Here is a 17,535-nt window from a genome sequence, read left to right on the forward strand (position 1 = left end):
GTGTGTTGAACCGGAGTCGCACAGATGTAGCGAAGGAGGAAATTAAGCAAGCAGGGAAGGACTCTGGTAGGAATGAATAAGGTGGTCTTTATATTTTGTAACATGTTCTAAATGGTCAATAACCCCTCTACACACCTTCAAAAGCCTCCTCAAATCCAAGGGTCCCCAAACTCTCCTGCTATCACATGGTGTCAGCCATAGCTCAGTTGGTAGCACTCTCGCCTCATGAATCCGAAAACAATTTTACAACACCAAGTTATAGTCCAGCAATTTTATTTTAAATTCACAAGCTTTCGGAGGCTTCCCCCTTCCTCAGGTGAACGATGTGACATCGTTCACCTGAGGAAGGGGGAAGCCTCCGAAAGCTTGTGAATTTAAAATAAAATTGCTGGACTATAACTTGGTGTTGTAAAATTGTTTACAATTGTCAACCCCAGTCCATCACCGGCATCTCCACATCATGAATCCGAAGATGGTGGGTTCAAGTCTCACTCCCAATACACAAGCACTCCCAAAATCCAGGCTTCCCCAACCAACAGCATTGAAACAAATGATCTGGTTATTATCTCGTTGTTGTTTGTGGGACCTTGCTGTGTGCAGATTGGCTGCCGCATTTCCTACATTACACCTGTGACTACACTTCAAAAGTACTTAATTGGCTGTAAAGTGCTTTGGTACGTGCTGAGGTCATGAAAGGCACCATATAAATGCAAGTCTTTCTTTTACTTGGTGTCTGTTCGTTCAGGTTTAAGTGCCTTGGCTGATTTATTATTTTAAAGATTCCTCATAAGTGCTAGTTACCAGTTATAATTTTACACCACAACACCTCCAACCTGGAGATAGTTAAACTCTCCCTTCCGTTTGAACTAACTGTCCTTTCTAACCAATGTATTGGTTTCTTCCGGTCAGTTTAAAAGTGTCCATTGTGGGACTTGTCATTGGTTCATTGGGTGGATACAATTCTACGAAAGCTGTCTTGTTGGTTGTTGGCTTTTGCCTCGTCACACCACGTTGTGAAGCTTTACTTGTAAAGATTTGCAGCATAAATTCCAAACTTGAAAGTTCGGGCACTCCCTCAGTACTGCACTGAAGAGCCAGCCTAGATTATGTGCACAAGTCTCTGGAGTGGGACTTGAACCCACGATCTTGTAATGCCAGTTTAAAACCTGACCACTGTTGAAGAACTCTCTCTCAAGCTGAATTAAGCCGTTCTGGAATCTAAAATTTGTAGCATTTAATTTAGAGTAGAGGGCATCATTCAGCAACTTGATCTTGAAAAATTCAACTTGCAGCACATGTAATGCCTCTTGTGTGTTCAAAAGACCAGCTGATGCATCCCAAGGGATCCTTCCCAGAAAACCAGCTCACTAGGCTTTAATTCTGAATTGTTTTCTTAATCTGTGGAACAACGTAATTTGGTTAAAAGGGCCACAGTTCATCATATCCTGTCGAGCAAATAATTAGTGGGTGACATAAGCCCTCCACCCTCTTTTTAGTTTAGCTTTTAGAGTAGCTACATGGATTGGGTTCGTGTTGAACAATAGATTTTATATGTAACCGTTACTGCCAAACTAGAAAACTTGACAGAGGATGCAGAAGCTTCAAAAAAAGCCAATGCAGCTTCCCAAAAAAGGTGGCAACTCGAATGGACCTTCCACCCTCCATAAACTTGAGCTCATCCAAAACTCTGCTGCCCATCCTGTTCATCCATCGCCCCTGTGCTCGCTGACCCACACTGGCAATGTCTCAGTTTTAAAATTCTTATCCTCATGTTCGAATCCCTTCATGAATTCGCCCCTTCTTATCTCTGTAACTTCCTACAACCCTCCGCGATCTCTGCACTCCTCCAATTCTGGCCTCGTGTGCATCCCTCACTTCCTCCGCCACACCATTGGCGGCCGTGCCTTCAGCTAGGCCCTAAGCCCTGGAGTTTCCCCCTTTAAGCTCTCCGCCTCTCTACCTCTCTCTTCTCCTTTAAGAGGTTGCTTAAAACCTACCTATATGACCAAGCTTTTGGTCACCCTGTATCTAATGTCATCGTCTTCAGCTTGGTGTCAATTTTTGTCAGATTATGCTCCTCTGAAGCGTCTTGGAAGGTTTTACTATGTTAAAGGCGCTATATAAATGCAAGCTGTTGTTGAAAGCAAGTATTTATACTGAGGGTGCAGTAGGACAATTTGTTTTACGTATATGAACCTGAAATGGCACACAAGATTTATTTCCTGGCGGGGAGGGGCCTTCCCCCCCCCCCCGTTGCGCCCGCTCGGAATATTGCGCAATGGAGTTGTCACGGTTGTGGAGCTTTATTGTCTTAATTTCTTTTTGTTTTTCTTGCTCCTCCAGTCTCTCATCATTTTCTAATTTTTCTGTTTGGGAGGGATGGTAACAAGATTGACATCTGCTAGTGATTTACAACATCACTTCAGCTTCAACAGAATCACATCTGGAACAGAACATGACGCATATATTGTTTTGCTTGTCACATCCTTGTAGGGTTGAAGTTGTAGGGTCAAGGGTCTCTTTTGAGGAGCTTGTATTTTCCTTGTTAGCTGTTTTTTTTCCACAAGGTACCAAGTTGAAATTTACTTTTGAGTCGCATGTTCCTGTTGCTCAGGAGAGAAAGCCCTGCATCTTCTATATTGCACCTCACCATGCACATTTCAAAGTGTTTAACGTACAATGCATTACTATCAAGAGCAGTTGCTTGTGTAGGCAAACTTGGCAGCCAACAAAAAAGGAGTTGAGTGATGAGTTAATCTGTTTTTGATGGCCTTGCTGGCAGAAGGATGTGACCAGAATGCACACAACTAGCTGATTTTCTTTGAATAGTGTTATGGGATCTAGAATATGCCCCTGAACCACTGGAACAGGCAGATGAGGCCTCTGTTCAATGCCTTATCCACCTACAGTGCAGCACTCCCTCGGTACCGTGCTTTGTTGCATTTGGACCTATTCAATTCATGGCTGCCTCCGACCATAGGTGGTTTTGGATTTCCATTGCTCTTGGAAACATGGCCGAAACTCCCTCCTTCTGTATCTGTAATGGTACAGTCCCATTTAGTGTAGTGAGTTGTGTAAGATCACAGTCCCATTTTTAGTAGGTGAGTTGTGTAAGATCACGCTCCCATCTAGTGTCGGTGAGTTGTGTAAGATCACGCTCCCATCATGTGTCGGTGAGTTGTGTAAGATCACGCTCCCGTCTAGTGTCGGTGAGTTGTGTAAGATCACGCTCCCGTCTAGTGTCGGTGAGTTGTGTAAGATCACGCTCCCGTCTAGTGTCGGTGAGTTGTGTAAGATCACGCTCCCGTCTAGTGTCGGTGAGTTGTGTAAGATCACGCTCCCGTCTAGTGTCGGTGAGTTGTGTAAGATCACGCTCCCGTCTAGTGTCGGTGAGTTGTGTAAGATCACGCTCCCATCATGTGTCGGTGAGTTGTGTAAGATCACGCTCCCGTCTAGTGTCGGTGAGTTGTGTAAGATCACGCTCCCGTCTAGTGTCGGTGAGTTGTGTAAGATCACGCTCCCGTCTAGTGTCGGTGAGTTGTGTAAGATCACGCTCCCGTCTAGTGTCGGTGAGTTGTGTAAGATCACGCTCCCGTCTAGTGTCGGTGAGTTGTGTAAGATCACGCTCCCGTCTAGTGTCGGTGAGTTGTGTAAGATCACGCTCCCGTCTAGTGTCGGTGAGTTGTGTAAGATCACGCTCCCGTCTAGTGTCGGTGAGTTGTGTAAGATCACGCTCCCGTCTAGTGTCGGTGAGTTGTGTAAGATCACGCTCCCGTCTAGTGTCGGTGAGTTGTGTAAGATCACGCTCCCGTCTAGTGTCGGTGAGTTGTGTAAGATCACGCTCCCGTCTAGTGTCGGTGAGTTGTGTAAGATCACGCTCCCGTCTAGTGTCGGTGAGTTGTGTAAGATCACGCTCCCGTCTAGTGTCGGTGAGTTGTGTAAGATCACGCTCCCGTCTAGTGTCGGTGAGTTGTGTAAGATCACGCTCCCGTCTAGTGTCGGTGAGTTGTGTAAGATCACGCTCCCGTCTAGTGTCGGTGAGTTGTGTAAGATCACGCTCCCGTCTAGTGTCGGTGAGTTGTGTAAGATCACGCTCCCATTTAGTATCGGTGAGTTGTGTAAGATCGCTGGCTCATGTAAGGTCACTATCTCATTTAGTGTCGGTATGTTGTCCCATATTTTGTAGGGATATGTGTAAGATCACTGTCGTGTGGTGAGTTGTGCAAGATCACGGTCTCATTTAGTGTGTAGTGAGTTGTGTAAGAATAACATTGTTACTAGTGGCCATACTCTCCATAAAACCTTTTAAATTATAGCACAGAAGGAGGGCATTTGGTCCACTGAAGCTATCCCTAGCTCTTCCACTGGAGCTGTCAACTCTAGTGCCTTCACTCTGCCCTTTCTATCCATTTTTATTGATCCTTTTCAAATAACTTACCAAGTTCTCTTTTAAATGATTCTGTTTTTTTGTGTGTGCTAGCTCCATCAGACTGATGTGATAGTGGTGACTACCCCCGCACCAGAAGGATTTGGAGAAGACTGGCTGAAAGCTGACACAACCGTAATCGCTTATGATTCATCAGGTAAATGGACAGTTTGGAATGGCTGAGTGACTATCGATTAATCTCGGCTTTCAGTTGCAGGTGGAGCAATTGACGAAATGTGGCTTTATAAAGAAAGACTTGCATTTATATAGCATCTTTCACAACCTCCCAAAGTGCTTTACAGCTAATGAAGTACTTTCGTGTGGTCACTGTTGTAATGTAGGTAGCCAATTTGCACACAGCAAGGTCCCACAAACAGCAATTAAATAAATGACCAGATCATCTGTTTTAAGTGTTGGTTGAGGGATAAATATTGGCTGGAACACCGGGAGAACGCCTCTGCTCTTTTTTTGAAATAATCTCGTGGGATCTTTTACGTCCAGCTCAGAGGACAGATGTGGCCTCGGTTTAATGTCTCATCCGAAAGATGGCACCTCTGACAGTGCAGCACTGCAATGTCAGCCTGGATTATGTGCTCAAGCCTCTGAAATGTGACTTGAACCCACAGCTTTCTGACTCCGGTGAGAGTGCTACCACTGAGCCATGGCTGACACCATGATTAAATCTTTAATTACTTGAAAGGCAGCACAGATTTGATGCTGTGATTTCACTCAGTTGAGAAGGGAAGTATGTATTAGTGAAGAAAGTCTAAAAGATTTAGATATTACATTTCACTGCATCCATTTGGACCCATAGCTGGGTATAGGAAGCTCAGTGTATGCTGTTGAGCTCAATTGAACTAAATGTAACAAAGTTAAACAGAGGTATAAGAGATGTAGGCATTCTCATAGTATCATACTAGTTATAGCATAGGCCTTTTGGCCCATCGTGCCTGTGCTGGCTCTTTGAAAGAGCTATCCAATTAGTCCCATTCCCCTGTTCTTTCCCCATAACCCTGTAAATTGTTTCCCATCAAGTATTTATCCAATTCCCATTTGAAAGTTACTATCGAATCTGCTTCCACCACCCTTTCAGGCAGTGTGAAAAATCATAGGCTGTTATGAAGGTTATACCATAGGATGCAACCCCTTTAGTTTGGGGCCTTCCTGTTCCCATGCAAGTGTATGATTTTCCTATCCCGTGCTTGTACTTAATGTCTCATTCTACCCTCATTTTTCTTGTGTTGCCTATAATTCAAACAAAAACGTAATTGGCTGTGAAGCACTTTAGGACATCCTGAGGTCGTGAAAGGTGGTATATATTAGTATTAGAAATAGCACCTTCCATGACCTCAGTTTAGAAAAAATAATGGCACTAGAGACTGACAAATCCCTAGGACCTGATGGTTTCCACCTTGTGGTTTTAAAGAAAGTAGGTGGGGAAATCGCAGTTGCTTTAGCCATAATCTTCCAAAGCGCTCTCGATTCATGAATTGTCCTGTTAGATTGGAAAATTGCAACTGTAACTCCATCATTTAAGAAAGCCGAGCAAAAGAATCCAGGAAATTACAGACCTGTTAGTCTAACATCTGTTGTGAGGAAGTTATTGGAATCTAGAATTAAGGACAGTGTGACTGAGCACTTTGAGAAATTTGAGCTGATTAGAGAGAGCCAACATGGATTTGTAAAGGGTAGGTCATGTCCAACGAACCTAATTTAATTTTTTGAGGAAATAAATAGTGGACAGGAGAATGTTTATGGATGTAGTTTATATGGACTTTCAGAAGGCATTCGATAAGATTCCACGTAAGAGATTATTAGCTAAAATTAAAGCTCGTGGAATTGAAGGCAAATTATTGACTTGGTTAGGAGGTAGAAGATAGTAGGGATAATTGGAAGGATGTGTCTAGTGGTGTCCCGCAAGGATCTGTGCTGGGGCCTCAACCATTCACTATATTTATTAATGACTTGGATAACACAATAGAGAGCCATATATTCAAGTTTGCTGATGACACAAAGATTGGTGGCATAGTAAGTAATGTCGACTGGAGCATAAAATTACAAAGAGACATTGATAGATGAAGTGAGTGGGCAAAACTTTGGTAGATGGATTTCAACGCCAGCAAGTGTGAGGTCATCCATTTTGGACCAAAAAAGGATCGATCCGAGTATTTTTTAAATGGTAAAGCTAGGAACAGTGGAGGTCCAAAGAGATTTAGGGGTCCATGTACACAGATCACTAAATGTAATAGACAGGTACAAAAAAAAAATCAAAAAGGCTAATGGAATGTTAGCCCATGTATACTACAGCTATACAAAGCCCTGGTTAGACCACATCTGGAGTACTGTGTACAGTTCTGGGCACCTCACCTTGGAAAGGATGTATTGGCCTTGGAAGGAGTGCAGTGCAGATTCACCAGAATGTTATCAGGGCTCCAAGGGTTAGATTCTGAGGAGTGATTACATGAACTAGGCTTGTATTCCCTGGAATATAGACGATTAAGGGGTGATTTGATTGAGGTTTTTAGGATTTTGAAAAGAATTGATAAGGTAAATAGAGAGAAACTTTTTCCACTGGTGGGGGAGTCTAGGACAAGGGAACATAAACTTAAAATCAGAGCTAGAGAGAAGTTAGAAAACATTTCTTCAGGCAAAGGGTGGTAGAAGTGTGGAACTCTCTCCCACAAAATGCCGTGGATGCTAGCTCAAATAATAATTTTAAATCTGAGATTGATAGATTTTTGCTAGCCAAGGATATTAAGGGATATGGAGCCAAGGCGGTTAGTTGGAGTTAGGTTACAGATGAGGTATGATTTCATTGAATGGTGGAACCGGCTCGAGGGGCTGAATGGCCTACTCCTGTTCGTATATAAATGCAAGTCTATCTTTTTTTTACTCAGGCCTAAATTTTAACACTGAGCCGGGAAGGGGGAATCTGACAAGAAATCCTGAAGTATGGGCTTCCCGGACCTCTGTATGATTTTGATGTAAGGGCGTATTTTATTTTGTTTTGGCGGTTTCCCGCCTGACAGGCCAGCTTGGTTGACGGGCTGGCTGTCAATTGGACAGGAGAAGAGCAAGGAGGCGGAAGCGAGAGGATAAGTCTTGGGGGGTTGGGGATCATCGGTGGGGGGGGGGGGGGGGCTTTTTGGGCCTGGGGGAAGCACTCCTGCTCCTCTGGGCCCACAAGCTGTGAGATAAAGGCACTTACCTGCTGTTTGGGCCTTCTCTCCTCCTCCTCCTCCTCCTCCTCGTGATGTGAAGTAGAAGGCCCGGGAATCCCGGACCCTGGGGGTTAAAATTTTTTTTTAAAGCAGTAAAAATGGAGGCCCGCAGCCTCCTTGAAAGCTCTGTGACCGACCCGCCTCCTGAGAGAGAGTTGGTTGCCCGCCCGGTCCCACCTCTGTTAAAACCGGAAGTAGGTGGGTTGGGGTCAGGTTTTTACTGCCCTGCCCCCAACCCACCTGTTCTTCCGGGTTAAAGTTTAGAACATAAGAACATAAGAAATAGGAGCAGGAGTAGGCCAATCGGCCCCTTGAGCCTGCTCCGCCATTCAATAAGATCATGGCTGATCTGATCCTAACCTCAAATCTAAATTCATGTCCAATTTCCTGCCCGCTCCCCGTAACCCCTAATTCCCTTTACTTCTAGGAAACTGTCTATTTCTGTTTTAAATTTATTTAATGATGTAGCTTCCACAGCTTCCTAGGGCAGCAAATTCCACAGACCTACTACCCTCTGAGTGAAGAAGTTTTTCCTCATCTCAGTTTTGAAAGAGCAGTCCCTTTATTCTAAGATTATGCCCCCGAGTTCTAGTTTCACCCATCCTTGGGAACATCCTTACCGCATCCACCCGATCAAGCCCCTTCACAATCTTATATGTTTCAATAAGATCGCCTCTCATTCTTCTGAACTCCAATGAGTAGAGTCCCAATCTACTCAACCTCTCCTCATATGTCCGCCCCCTCATCCCCGGGATTAACCGAGTGAACCTTCTTTGTACTGCCTCGAGAGCCTTGGTGTCTGTCTGTTCAAGTTTAATTGCTTTGGCTGATTTATTACTTTAAAGATTCCATATAAGTGGAAGTACCAGTTACTCTCTGGGTAAAGAAGTTTCTCCTGAATTCCTTATTACATTTATTAGTGACTATCTTATATTTATGACCCCTAGTTTTAAACTCCGCCACAAGTGTAAACACCTTCTCTACGTCTACTCTATCAAATCTCTTCATAATTTTAAAGACCTCTATCAGGTCACCCCTCCGCCTTCTCTTTTCTAGGAAAAAAAAAGGCCCCAGCCTGTTCAGTCTTGCCTTGAAAGTTATAACCTCTCAGTTCTGGTATCATCCTTGTAAATCTTTCTTGTACCTTCTCTAGTGCTTCTATATCCTTTCTGGTAATATAAAGATCAGAACTGTGCACAGTACTCTAAGTGTGGTCTAACCAACTTTCTGTACAAATTTAAGATAACATCTCTGCTTTTCAATTCTATCCCTCTGGAAATGACCCTGAGTGCTTTGTTTGATGCTGCTTTTATGCAAAGTTATCTTTCTCCCCTACTCCCCCCAGACCCAAACATGACTAAGCTGATGGAGTTCTTAGTAACCATGGCCTGATGAACCATCACGCCAAGGAGGAACCCACCCAGCAACTGGTCATCGTGGGCCGAGATATTACAGAAAACAGTCTGAGGGGGAATAAAAACAAGATTCACAAGAACTTCTCCCCATTCATGACCTTTCTTTCTTCTGTGATGTTGGTCAAGGGATAAATATTGGCCAGGACTTACTTGCGTAACTTGTACCACAAAATACCTTAGTTTGGAATAACTGTCCTTTGAATAGGTGACCATTTCTGTAGGTTTTTTTTTAAAGCACAAATATTCATGCCATTCGATATGAGGAAAGTATGAACTTAGACAATAAAAGCTGTGACCTGGGTTGCTTTAGTTCCTCACCTCAGGAAGGATATATTGGCCTTGGAGGGGGTGCAGTGCAGACTCATCAGAATGATACTGGGGCTAAAAGGGTTAAATTATGAGGGCAGATTGCATAGACTAGGCTTGTATTCCCTTGAGCATAGACGATTAAGAGGTGATCTAATTGAGGTGTTTAAAATGATGAGAGGATTTGATAAGGTAGATGCAGAGAAACCATTTCCTCTCTTGGGAGTCCAGAACAAGGGGGCATAATCTTAAAATTAGAGCTAGACCGTTTAGGGATGATGTCAGGAAGCACCTTACACAAAGGGTAGTGGAAATCTGGAATTGTCTCCCCCAAAGAGCTGTTGAGGCTAGGTCAATTGAAACTTTCAAAACAGATTGATAGATTTTTGTTAGGTAAGGGTATTAAGGGTTATGGAGTCAAGGCAGGTAAATGAAGTTAAGATACAGATCAGCCATGATCTAATTGAATGAATGGCAGAACACACTCGAGGGACTGAATGGCCTACTTCTGTTCCTATGTAAATATTAGCATCGCATTGTTCTCATTTCTTTGAGATCTTAACAATCCCGTCAGCTTGGAGAAATTAAATTCAGTGGATGGTGTCACGCAAAGTAAAACATGTTGTAGCTGTAAGTGAATAAATGAGCTTTTACCTCTAATTTAACATCCATAATGTTCCTGCACCCGTGTTATGAATCAACTGATGGTTTAAATGTTTTTTTACTCTTGAAATCAAGTCAGTTTGGAAGTGGAATACTTGTGACCAAAACAAAGAATGGAAATTAGAGTTCAAACCATTTTTTAACAGAAGGTTATTGGGACCATGTCCCGTGTACTGTGATGTGCTTCTGATGGCTGATCCTCTGTTGTCTCATTGTGGAGTGGAAGTTTCTCCCCCTAGTTTTCATTAGCCACGGATTAATAATACGACCTTAGGGCTGAAGACTAGGTGCACTTAATGCAGAAAGTGGTGCCATAACTAATGTAAGGGACAAGAATATATAAAGAAAGAACTTGCATTCATATAGCAGCTCTCATGACCTCAGGGCGCCCCAAAGCGCTTCACAGCCAATGAGTAACCGTGTGGGAGAAATTTGGGAAAAAAAAGTCTGAAATTTTGGTGGTGTTTGTAGCAGTAGTTTTAAGTTTTCATAAATGCTTGTAATCTGACCCTTGGGACAAAGCAGTCACTTTGGGAGACAAACAGCAGCTCTACTGACAGGCTGGCTCCTTCCTGAAGTGCTCCTGGTTCGATTTGATTCTCTTTAATTGATCATTGCAGGAGTTTCAAGAGCCTTTTATGTTTTGAGTTCATAGCCCACTGACCTGTTCTGTTCTTTACCCGTGCTTCGTTCCAGCTACAGCTTTTGGTGTGAGCTCCAGTCACCAAGACTTTCGGCAGAATGAATCGGGGCCCTCGCCTGAAGGAATTGGACTCCTGACAGCAGCTCTGCAGATCAAGGTCGGACAAAGTTTATATCTCCAATACCTGGGTCAGGTGGCCTTTTGCCTGCAATTCTCCGTCAAATAATTCCGGAAACTGGCGAACTGAGAGGGTGACATTTTTTCTCCATCAATTAAATTGATGACACCCTCGTCACGAGCTGCCCAACCAGATAAAATAGTCTTTCCCTTATCAAAACACCTCATAATTTTAAAAACCTCCATGAAATCTCCTCTTAGCTCTTCTCTGCTCTGGTGGAAATAGTCTCAGTATCTCAAGTCTCTCATTACTATAGTTTCCATCCCTGGTGAATCTTCATGAGTAAGAATTATATACTGATTCACCAGGGCTTTGTGGAGCAGATGGCCAGAGTGAATGGACTGCCTGTCGTTTGGAGCATAACTGGGTAGCTGGTTGTTTTCCCTCAATTAGGTCCATTGTAAGGTATCAATTTAAACGTAAAGGTAATCACTTGGTTCTGAAAAGTCCTGTTGTGCAGCTGCCATTCATTTTTCTACATGTACCCTGTTAGATTGTCAGTGTGGTTTCCTATCTCCTCTAATGTGTTCTGATGTAAAACCCACATGCAGCAGGACAACCAACAAGTAGGATCACCCATCATCCCTGTGCTCGTTGACCTACGTTGGCTGCCAGTCCGGTAACGCCTTGACCTTAAAAATTCTCATCCTTGTTTTCAAATCTCTCCATGGCCTCACCACCGCACCCCCCCCCCCCCCAACCCCCATTTCCATAATCTCCTCCAACCCCCTCAACCTTCTGAGATCTCTACGCTCCTCCCATTTCTGGCCTCTTGCACGTCCCCAATTTCCATCGCTCTACATTTGGCGGTCATGCCTTCAGCTGCCTAGGCCTTAAGCTCTGGAATTCCCCCCCTAAACCTCTCTGTCTGTCCTCCTTTATAATGCTGCTTAAAACCTACCTCTGACCTCTATGTGGCTCGGTGTCAAATTATATCTGATAACGCTCCTGTCAAGCGCCTTGGGACATTTTACCACGTTAAAGGAGCTATTTAAATGCAAGTTATTGTTGTAGGATGTCCCAGTCTTGGTCTTTTCATAAATGAGATGCTAATAAGTTTAAGAAAGAGTCGGTGTAACTGAGCACGGTTTTTCAACTGAATTGTTGGGCTTGTCCTATATTTTTACTCCTTGTGAATATTGTTTTATTCATTGGTGTACTTTGCACAGAATACAGTCGAAAGCAGCACCAGATGGATAAAGCAGCACCAGCACAAGAAGTGGAACCTTCGGCCACTCAAACTGCAGCCCATCTCACCTGTCCCCAGGTAAGCAATCATTTTACCGTCTGTTCCTGTGGTATGGTTTGACACAACATTGTTCACATCCCACCATTAACCTGTCCCGGGTAGATTGGACAATGTATTGGAAGTACTTCTTTCTTGTGAGAGCGCAAAGAATCATAGAAAATTCACGGCACTGAAGGAGGCCATTCGGCCCATCGTGTCCGCGCCGGCTGAGAAACGAGCTACCCAGCCTAATCCCACTTTCCCGCATTTTATCCGTAGCCCTGCAGGTCACGGCTCTTCAGGTGCACATCCAGATATTTTTTTAATGAGTTGAGGGTTTCTGCCTCTACCACCCTCTCAGGCAGTGAGTTCCAGACCCCCACCAACCTCTGGGTGAAAAAATGTTTCCTCATTTCTGCTCTAATCCTTCTACTAATCACTTTAAATCTATACTCCCTGGTTATTGACTCCTCCGCTAAGGGAAATAGGTCCTTCCTATCCACACATCTCAATCAAATCGCCCCCCCAGCCTCTGTTCCAAGGAAAGCAACCCCAGCCTATCCAATCAGTCATCATAGCTAAAATTCTCCAGTCCTGGCAACATCCTCGTAAATCTTCTCTGCACCCTCTATAGTGCAATTACATCCTTGTAATGTGACCAGAACTGTGCGCAGTACTCAAGCTGTGGCCTAACTAGTGTTTTATACTGTTCCCGCATAACATTCCTGCTCTTATATTCTGTGCCTCGGCTAATAAAGGAAAGCATTCCATATGCCTTCTTAACCACCTTATCTACCTTCAGGGATCTGTGGACATGCACTCCAAGGTCCCTCACTTCCTCTACACCTCTCAGTATCCTCCCATTTATTGTGTATTCCCTTGCCTTGTTTGCTCTCCCCAAATGCATTACCTCACACTTCTCCGGATTGAACTCCATTTGCCACTTTTCTGTCCACCTGACCAGTCCATTGATAGCTTCCTGCAGTCTACAGCTTTCCTCCTCACTATCAATCACACGGCCTATCTTTGTGTCATCCGCAAATTTCTTAAACATGCCCCCTACGTTTAAGTCCAAATCATTAATATATACCACAAAAAGCAAAGGACCTAGTACCGAGTCCTGCGGCATCCCACTGGAAACAGCCTTCCAGTCGCAAAAACACCCATCGACCGTTACCCTTTCTTTCCTGCCACTGAGCCAAATGGTATACGTGTAATTTTTGGTGCAAGGTGGTAAGATGTATAATGTGGACAAGGTAGTCGCTTACCATGGAGAGACAAAGTGGATCTAGATAGAAATTGGGCTTTGGATTTTCAATTTCTATTCATCTGACATGAATACTTAACAGTTTTTCCCTTAAATCTATCCCACTGTCAACTCTATTTAATGACTGTTCTCAGCACAGAGCTTCATATGACAGGAGTTCAGATCGAGGGCTTGGGTTTGGAGGTCAGCGTACCCTAATCAGTGGGGGGGAAGAATCGTACGGGACACACTGACCTCTGCTCCCAGGTTCCCGATGTACATGCACAGCAGTACGTGGGAGTTACAACATGGAAACGAGCAATTCGGCCCAACCAGTCTGTCAATGTTTGCCCTCCACGCAAGCAAACAGTTCTAATCACATTTACCCGCCCTATTCCCAAATCCCTTCATCCCCTTTTACTTCATCCACCTATCCAATCTAATTTTTAAAAAATATATTCAGTCTCGGGATGCAGGTGTTGCTGGCAAGGCTGGCATTTATCGCCCATCTCTAGTTGTCACAACTGAGTGGCTTGCTAGGCTACTTCAGAGAGGGCAGTTAAGAGACATCCATGTTGGTGTGGGACTGGAGACACATATAGGCCAGACTGGGTAAGGGCGGCAGGTTCTCCTTCCTAAAGGACGTTAGTGGGGGTGCACATACACAAATCTTTGAAGGTAGCTGGACAAGTTGAAAAGGCTGTTAAAAGCATATGAGATCCTGGGCTTTATTAATAGAGGCATAGAGTACAAAAGCAAGGAAGTTATATGAAACCTTTATAAAACACTGGATAGGCCTCAGCTATGTTCAGTTCTGGGCACCACACTTTAGGAAGGATGTCAAGGTCTTAGAGAGGGTGCAGAGGAGATTTACTAGAATGAGGGACTTCAGTTATGTGGAGAGACTGGCGAAGCTTGTGTTGTTCTCCTTAGAACAGAGAAGGTTAAGGGGAGATTTGACAGAGGTGTTCAAAATCATGAATGGTTTTGACAGAGTAAATAAGGAGAAACTGTTTCCATTGGCAGAAGGGTTGGTAACCAGAGGACACAGATTTAAGGTGATCAGCAAAAGAGCCAGAGGCAACATGAAACATTTTTTTGAGCAGCGAGTTGTAATGATCTGGAATGCACTGCTTGAAAGAGTAGTCGAAGCAGATTCAGTAGTAACTTTCAAAAGGGAATTGTACAAATACTTGAAGGGAAAAATTTACAGGGCTATGGGGAAAGAGCAGGGGAATGGGACTAATTGGATAGCTCTTTCAAAGAGCCGGCACAGGCACGATGGGCCGAATGGCCTCTCCCTGTGCTGTACCTATTATGATGGCGAACCAGTTGGATTTTTACAACAATCTGACAGCTTCATAGTCACTTTTACTGATCTTGAATGTTGACAGTTTCTTCCTCAACCTCTAACCCTGGAAGTGAATTCCACAGCCTCACAACTCTCTGTGTGAAGAAGTTTCTCCTGCCCTCTGTCCAAATCTATTTCCCCTTGTTCTTGACTGATATGTAAAGTGAAGCTCTGCTCTGGAAGTGCAGACCCCTGCCATCTAGCTCTGCGTCTCCCCGCTCTGGGTATTAATAGGAACTCATTCCCTGGTCTGAATTCTTCTCTCAAATTGTTTTCAGTGACATCGAGATCTCCAGAGCGCAGACTCCAAAAGTGATTGATGCCCTGGCCAAAGAGGTTGGGCTGCGTCCAGCAGAAATAGAAGCCTACGGAAGGAATAAAGCGAAAGTAAAATTATCTCCCTTGGACAGACTGAAGGAACAGCCGGATGGAAAATACGTATTGGTTGCCGGGTAGGAAAATGTTATTTCACTTCAACCATTTCACTTTACTGCATATTTGTATTAAACCTTTTTTTAATATTAATTATATTGTCAGAATCCGTGTTGATGCTTCCATAGTACAGTCCCCACCACTATCAGGAAAGATTGGACAGGCTGGGGCTCTTTTTTTCTACATAAGAGAAGGCCTAATAGAGGTCTTTAAAATTATGAAGGGATTCAATAGGGTAGACATAGAGAAGATGTTTCCAATTGTGGGGGAGACCAAAACTAGGGGCCATAAATATAAGATAGTCACTAATAAATCCAATAAGGAATTCAGGAGAAATTTCTTTACCCAGAGAGTGGTTAAAATGTGGAACTTGCTACCACAAGGAGCAGTTGAGGCGAATAGCATAGATGTCTTTTAAGGGGACGTTAGATAAGTACATGAGGGAGAAAGAAATAGAAGGAAATGCTGATAGGATTAGATGAAGTAAGGTGGGAGGAGGCTCATGAGGAGCATAAACACCAACACAGACCTGTTGGGCTGAATGGCCTGTTTGTGTGCTGTAAAATTTATGTAAAACAGGCCGTCGCTTATATTGGCCAAAAAGCGATTCCCATTATTCATTTGCATTAATTTAAATTTCAGAGTTACCAGTCACAGAGTCTTAAGTGCTCTGTTTATTTCAATTGTAAACAATTTTACAACACCAAGTTATAGTCCAGCAATTTTATTTTAAATTCACAAGCTTTCGGAGGCTTCCTCCTTCCTCAGGTGAACCTGAGGAAGGAGGAAGCCTCCGAAAGCTTGTGAATTTAAAATAAAATTGCTGGACTATAACTTGGTGTTGTAAAATTGTTTACAATTGTCAACCCCAGTCCATCACCGGCATCTCCACATCCTGTTTATTTCAGGCAGGATCAGTGTGCTTACTCACTGGTTCGCACCTCGTTAAGGTGCACTAAATGCAAGAGTAAACATGAGTAAGTGACAAATAAAACAGTAGATGCTGGAAACACTCAGCAGGTCAGGCAACATCTGTGAAGAGAGAAAGAGTTAATGTTCCAGGTCGATGTCCTTTCACCAGAACTGGAACAAGTTAGAGATTTAACAGTTTTTATAAGCAAGTACAAGGGGGAAGGAAGGTCTGATGGGGTGCAGGGCAGGACTAATTAAATGATAAAAGGGGTGAACGTGCAAGGCAAAAATGGGGATGCTAATGGGACAATAAAGAAACAAAAGATGGGTCCAGAGGTGGTGTAAATGGCAACAGCAAAACCATTACCAGCACCTGATATCCGAAAAAATGGAGCAGTAGTTATGATCTGAAGTTGTTAAACTCAATATTGAGGCCGGAAGATTGTAAAGTGCCTAATTGAATGATGAGGTGCTGTTCCTTGAGCTTGCGTTAATCTTCATTGGAACAGTGTAGGAGGCCGAGGACAGAGGTGACTGGAAAAAGGTGTGTTGATGACTATGTTCCTGCTCTCGCCCCAAACTGGAAAATTTCATCAAATTTGCTTCCAATTTACACCCCTCCCTCGCCATCACATGGTCCATCTCTGGCTCTTCCCTACCTTTCCTTGAATTCTCTATCCACATTTCTGGGGATAGGCTGACTGCCATTTCTACTATAAGCCCACAGCTACCTTGATTACACTTCCTCCCACCCGCTTCCTGTAAGGACTTTATTCCATTCTCCCACTTTCTCTGTCTGTCGCATCTGTTCTGATGATGCAACCTTCCATACCAGTGCTTCTGATATGTTTTCTTCAAACAAGGATTCCCCTCCACTGTGATTGATAGGACCCTTGATCGTGTCCATCCCATTTCCCACTCTTCTGCCCTCACCCCTTCCCCTCACTCCCAGAACTATAGCAGGGTCCCCTTGTCCTCACCGTCCACCTCACCAGCTTCCACATTCAAAGGATCATCCTCTGCCATTTAGAATCATAGAAGTTTACAACATGGAAACAGGCCCTTCGGCCCAACATGTCCATGTCGCCCAGTTTATACCACTAAGCTAGTCCCAATTGCCTGCACTTGGCCCATATCCCTCTATACCCATCTTACCCATGTAACTGTCCAAATGCTTTTTAAAAGACAAAATTGTACCCACCTCTACTACTGCCTCTGGCAGCTCGTTCCAGACACTCACCACCCTTTGAGTGAAAAAATTGCCCCTCTGGACCCTTTTGTATCTCTCCCCTCTCGCCTTAAATCTATGCCCCCTCGTTATAGACTCCCCTACCTTTGGGAAAAGATTTTGACAATCTACCTTATCTATGCCCCTCATTATTTTATAGACTTCTATAAGATCCCCCCTAAACCTCCTACTCTCCAGGAAAAAAGTCTCAGTCTATCCAACCTCTCCCTATAAGTCAAACCATCAAGTCCCGGTAGCATCCCAGTAAATCTTTTCTGCACTCTTT

The 17,535-nt window shown here is 43.8% G+C and overlaps 1 protein-coding gene across 3 annotated transcripts in view; it reads left to right on the plus strand.

Annotated features, from left to right (window-relative positions):
• mthfd1l (methylenetetrahydrofolate dehydrogenase (NADP+ dependent) 1 like) overlaps nucleotides 1–17,535 on the plus strand; it is a 171,023-nt gene that overhangs the window by 31,488 nt on the left and 122,000 nt on the right. For all 3 annotated transcript variants that reach the window (XM_067989356.1, XM_067989354.1, XM_067989355.1), the window contains 4 exons: nucleotides 4,481–4,583; nucleotides 10,728–10,831; nucleotides 12,022–12,119; nucleotides 14,956–15,129. In XM_067989356.1, coding sequence (XP_067845457.1) covers nucleotides 4,481–4,583; nucleotides 10,728–10,831; nucleotides 12,022–12,119; nucleotides 14,956–15,129 — 479 coding nt within the window. The remainder of the gene's footprint in view (nucleotides 1–4,480; nucleotides 4,584–10,727; nucleotides 10,832–12,021; nucleotides 12,120–14,955; nucleotides 15,130–17,535) is intronic.

This window comes from Heptranchias perlo, chromosome 8 (assembly GCF_035084215.1).
Source record: "Heptranchias perlo isolate sHepPer1 chromosome 8, sHepPer1.hap1, whole genome shotgun sequence".
NCBI classification, from domain to species: domain Eukaryota; kingdom Metazoa; phylum Chordata; class Chondrichthyes; order Hexanchiformes; family Hexanchidae; genus Heptranchias; species Heptranchias perlo.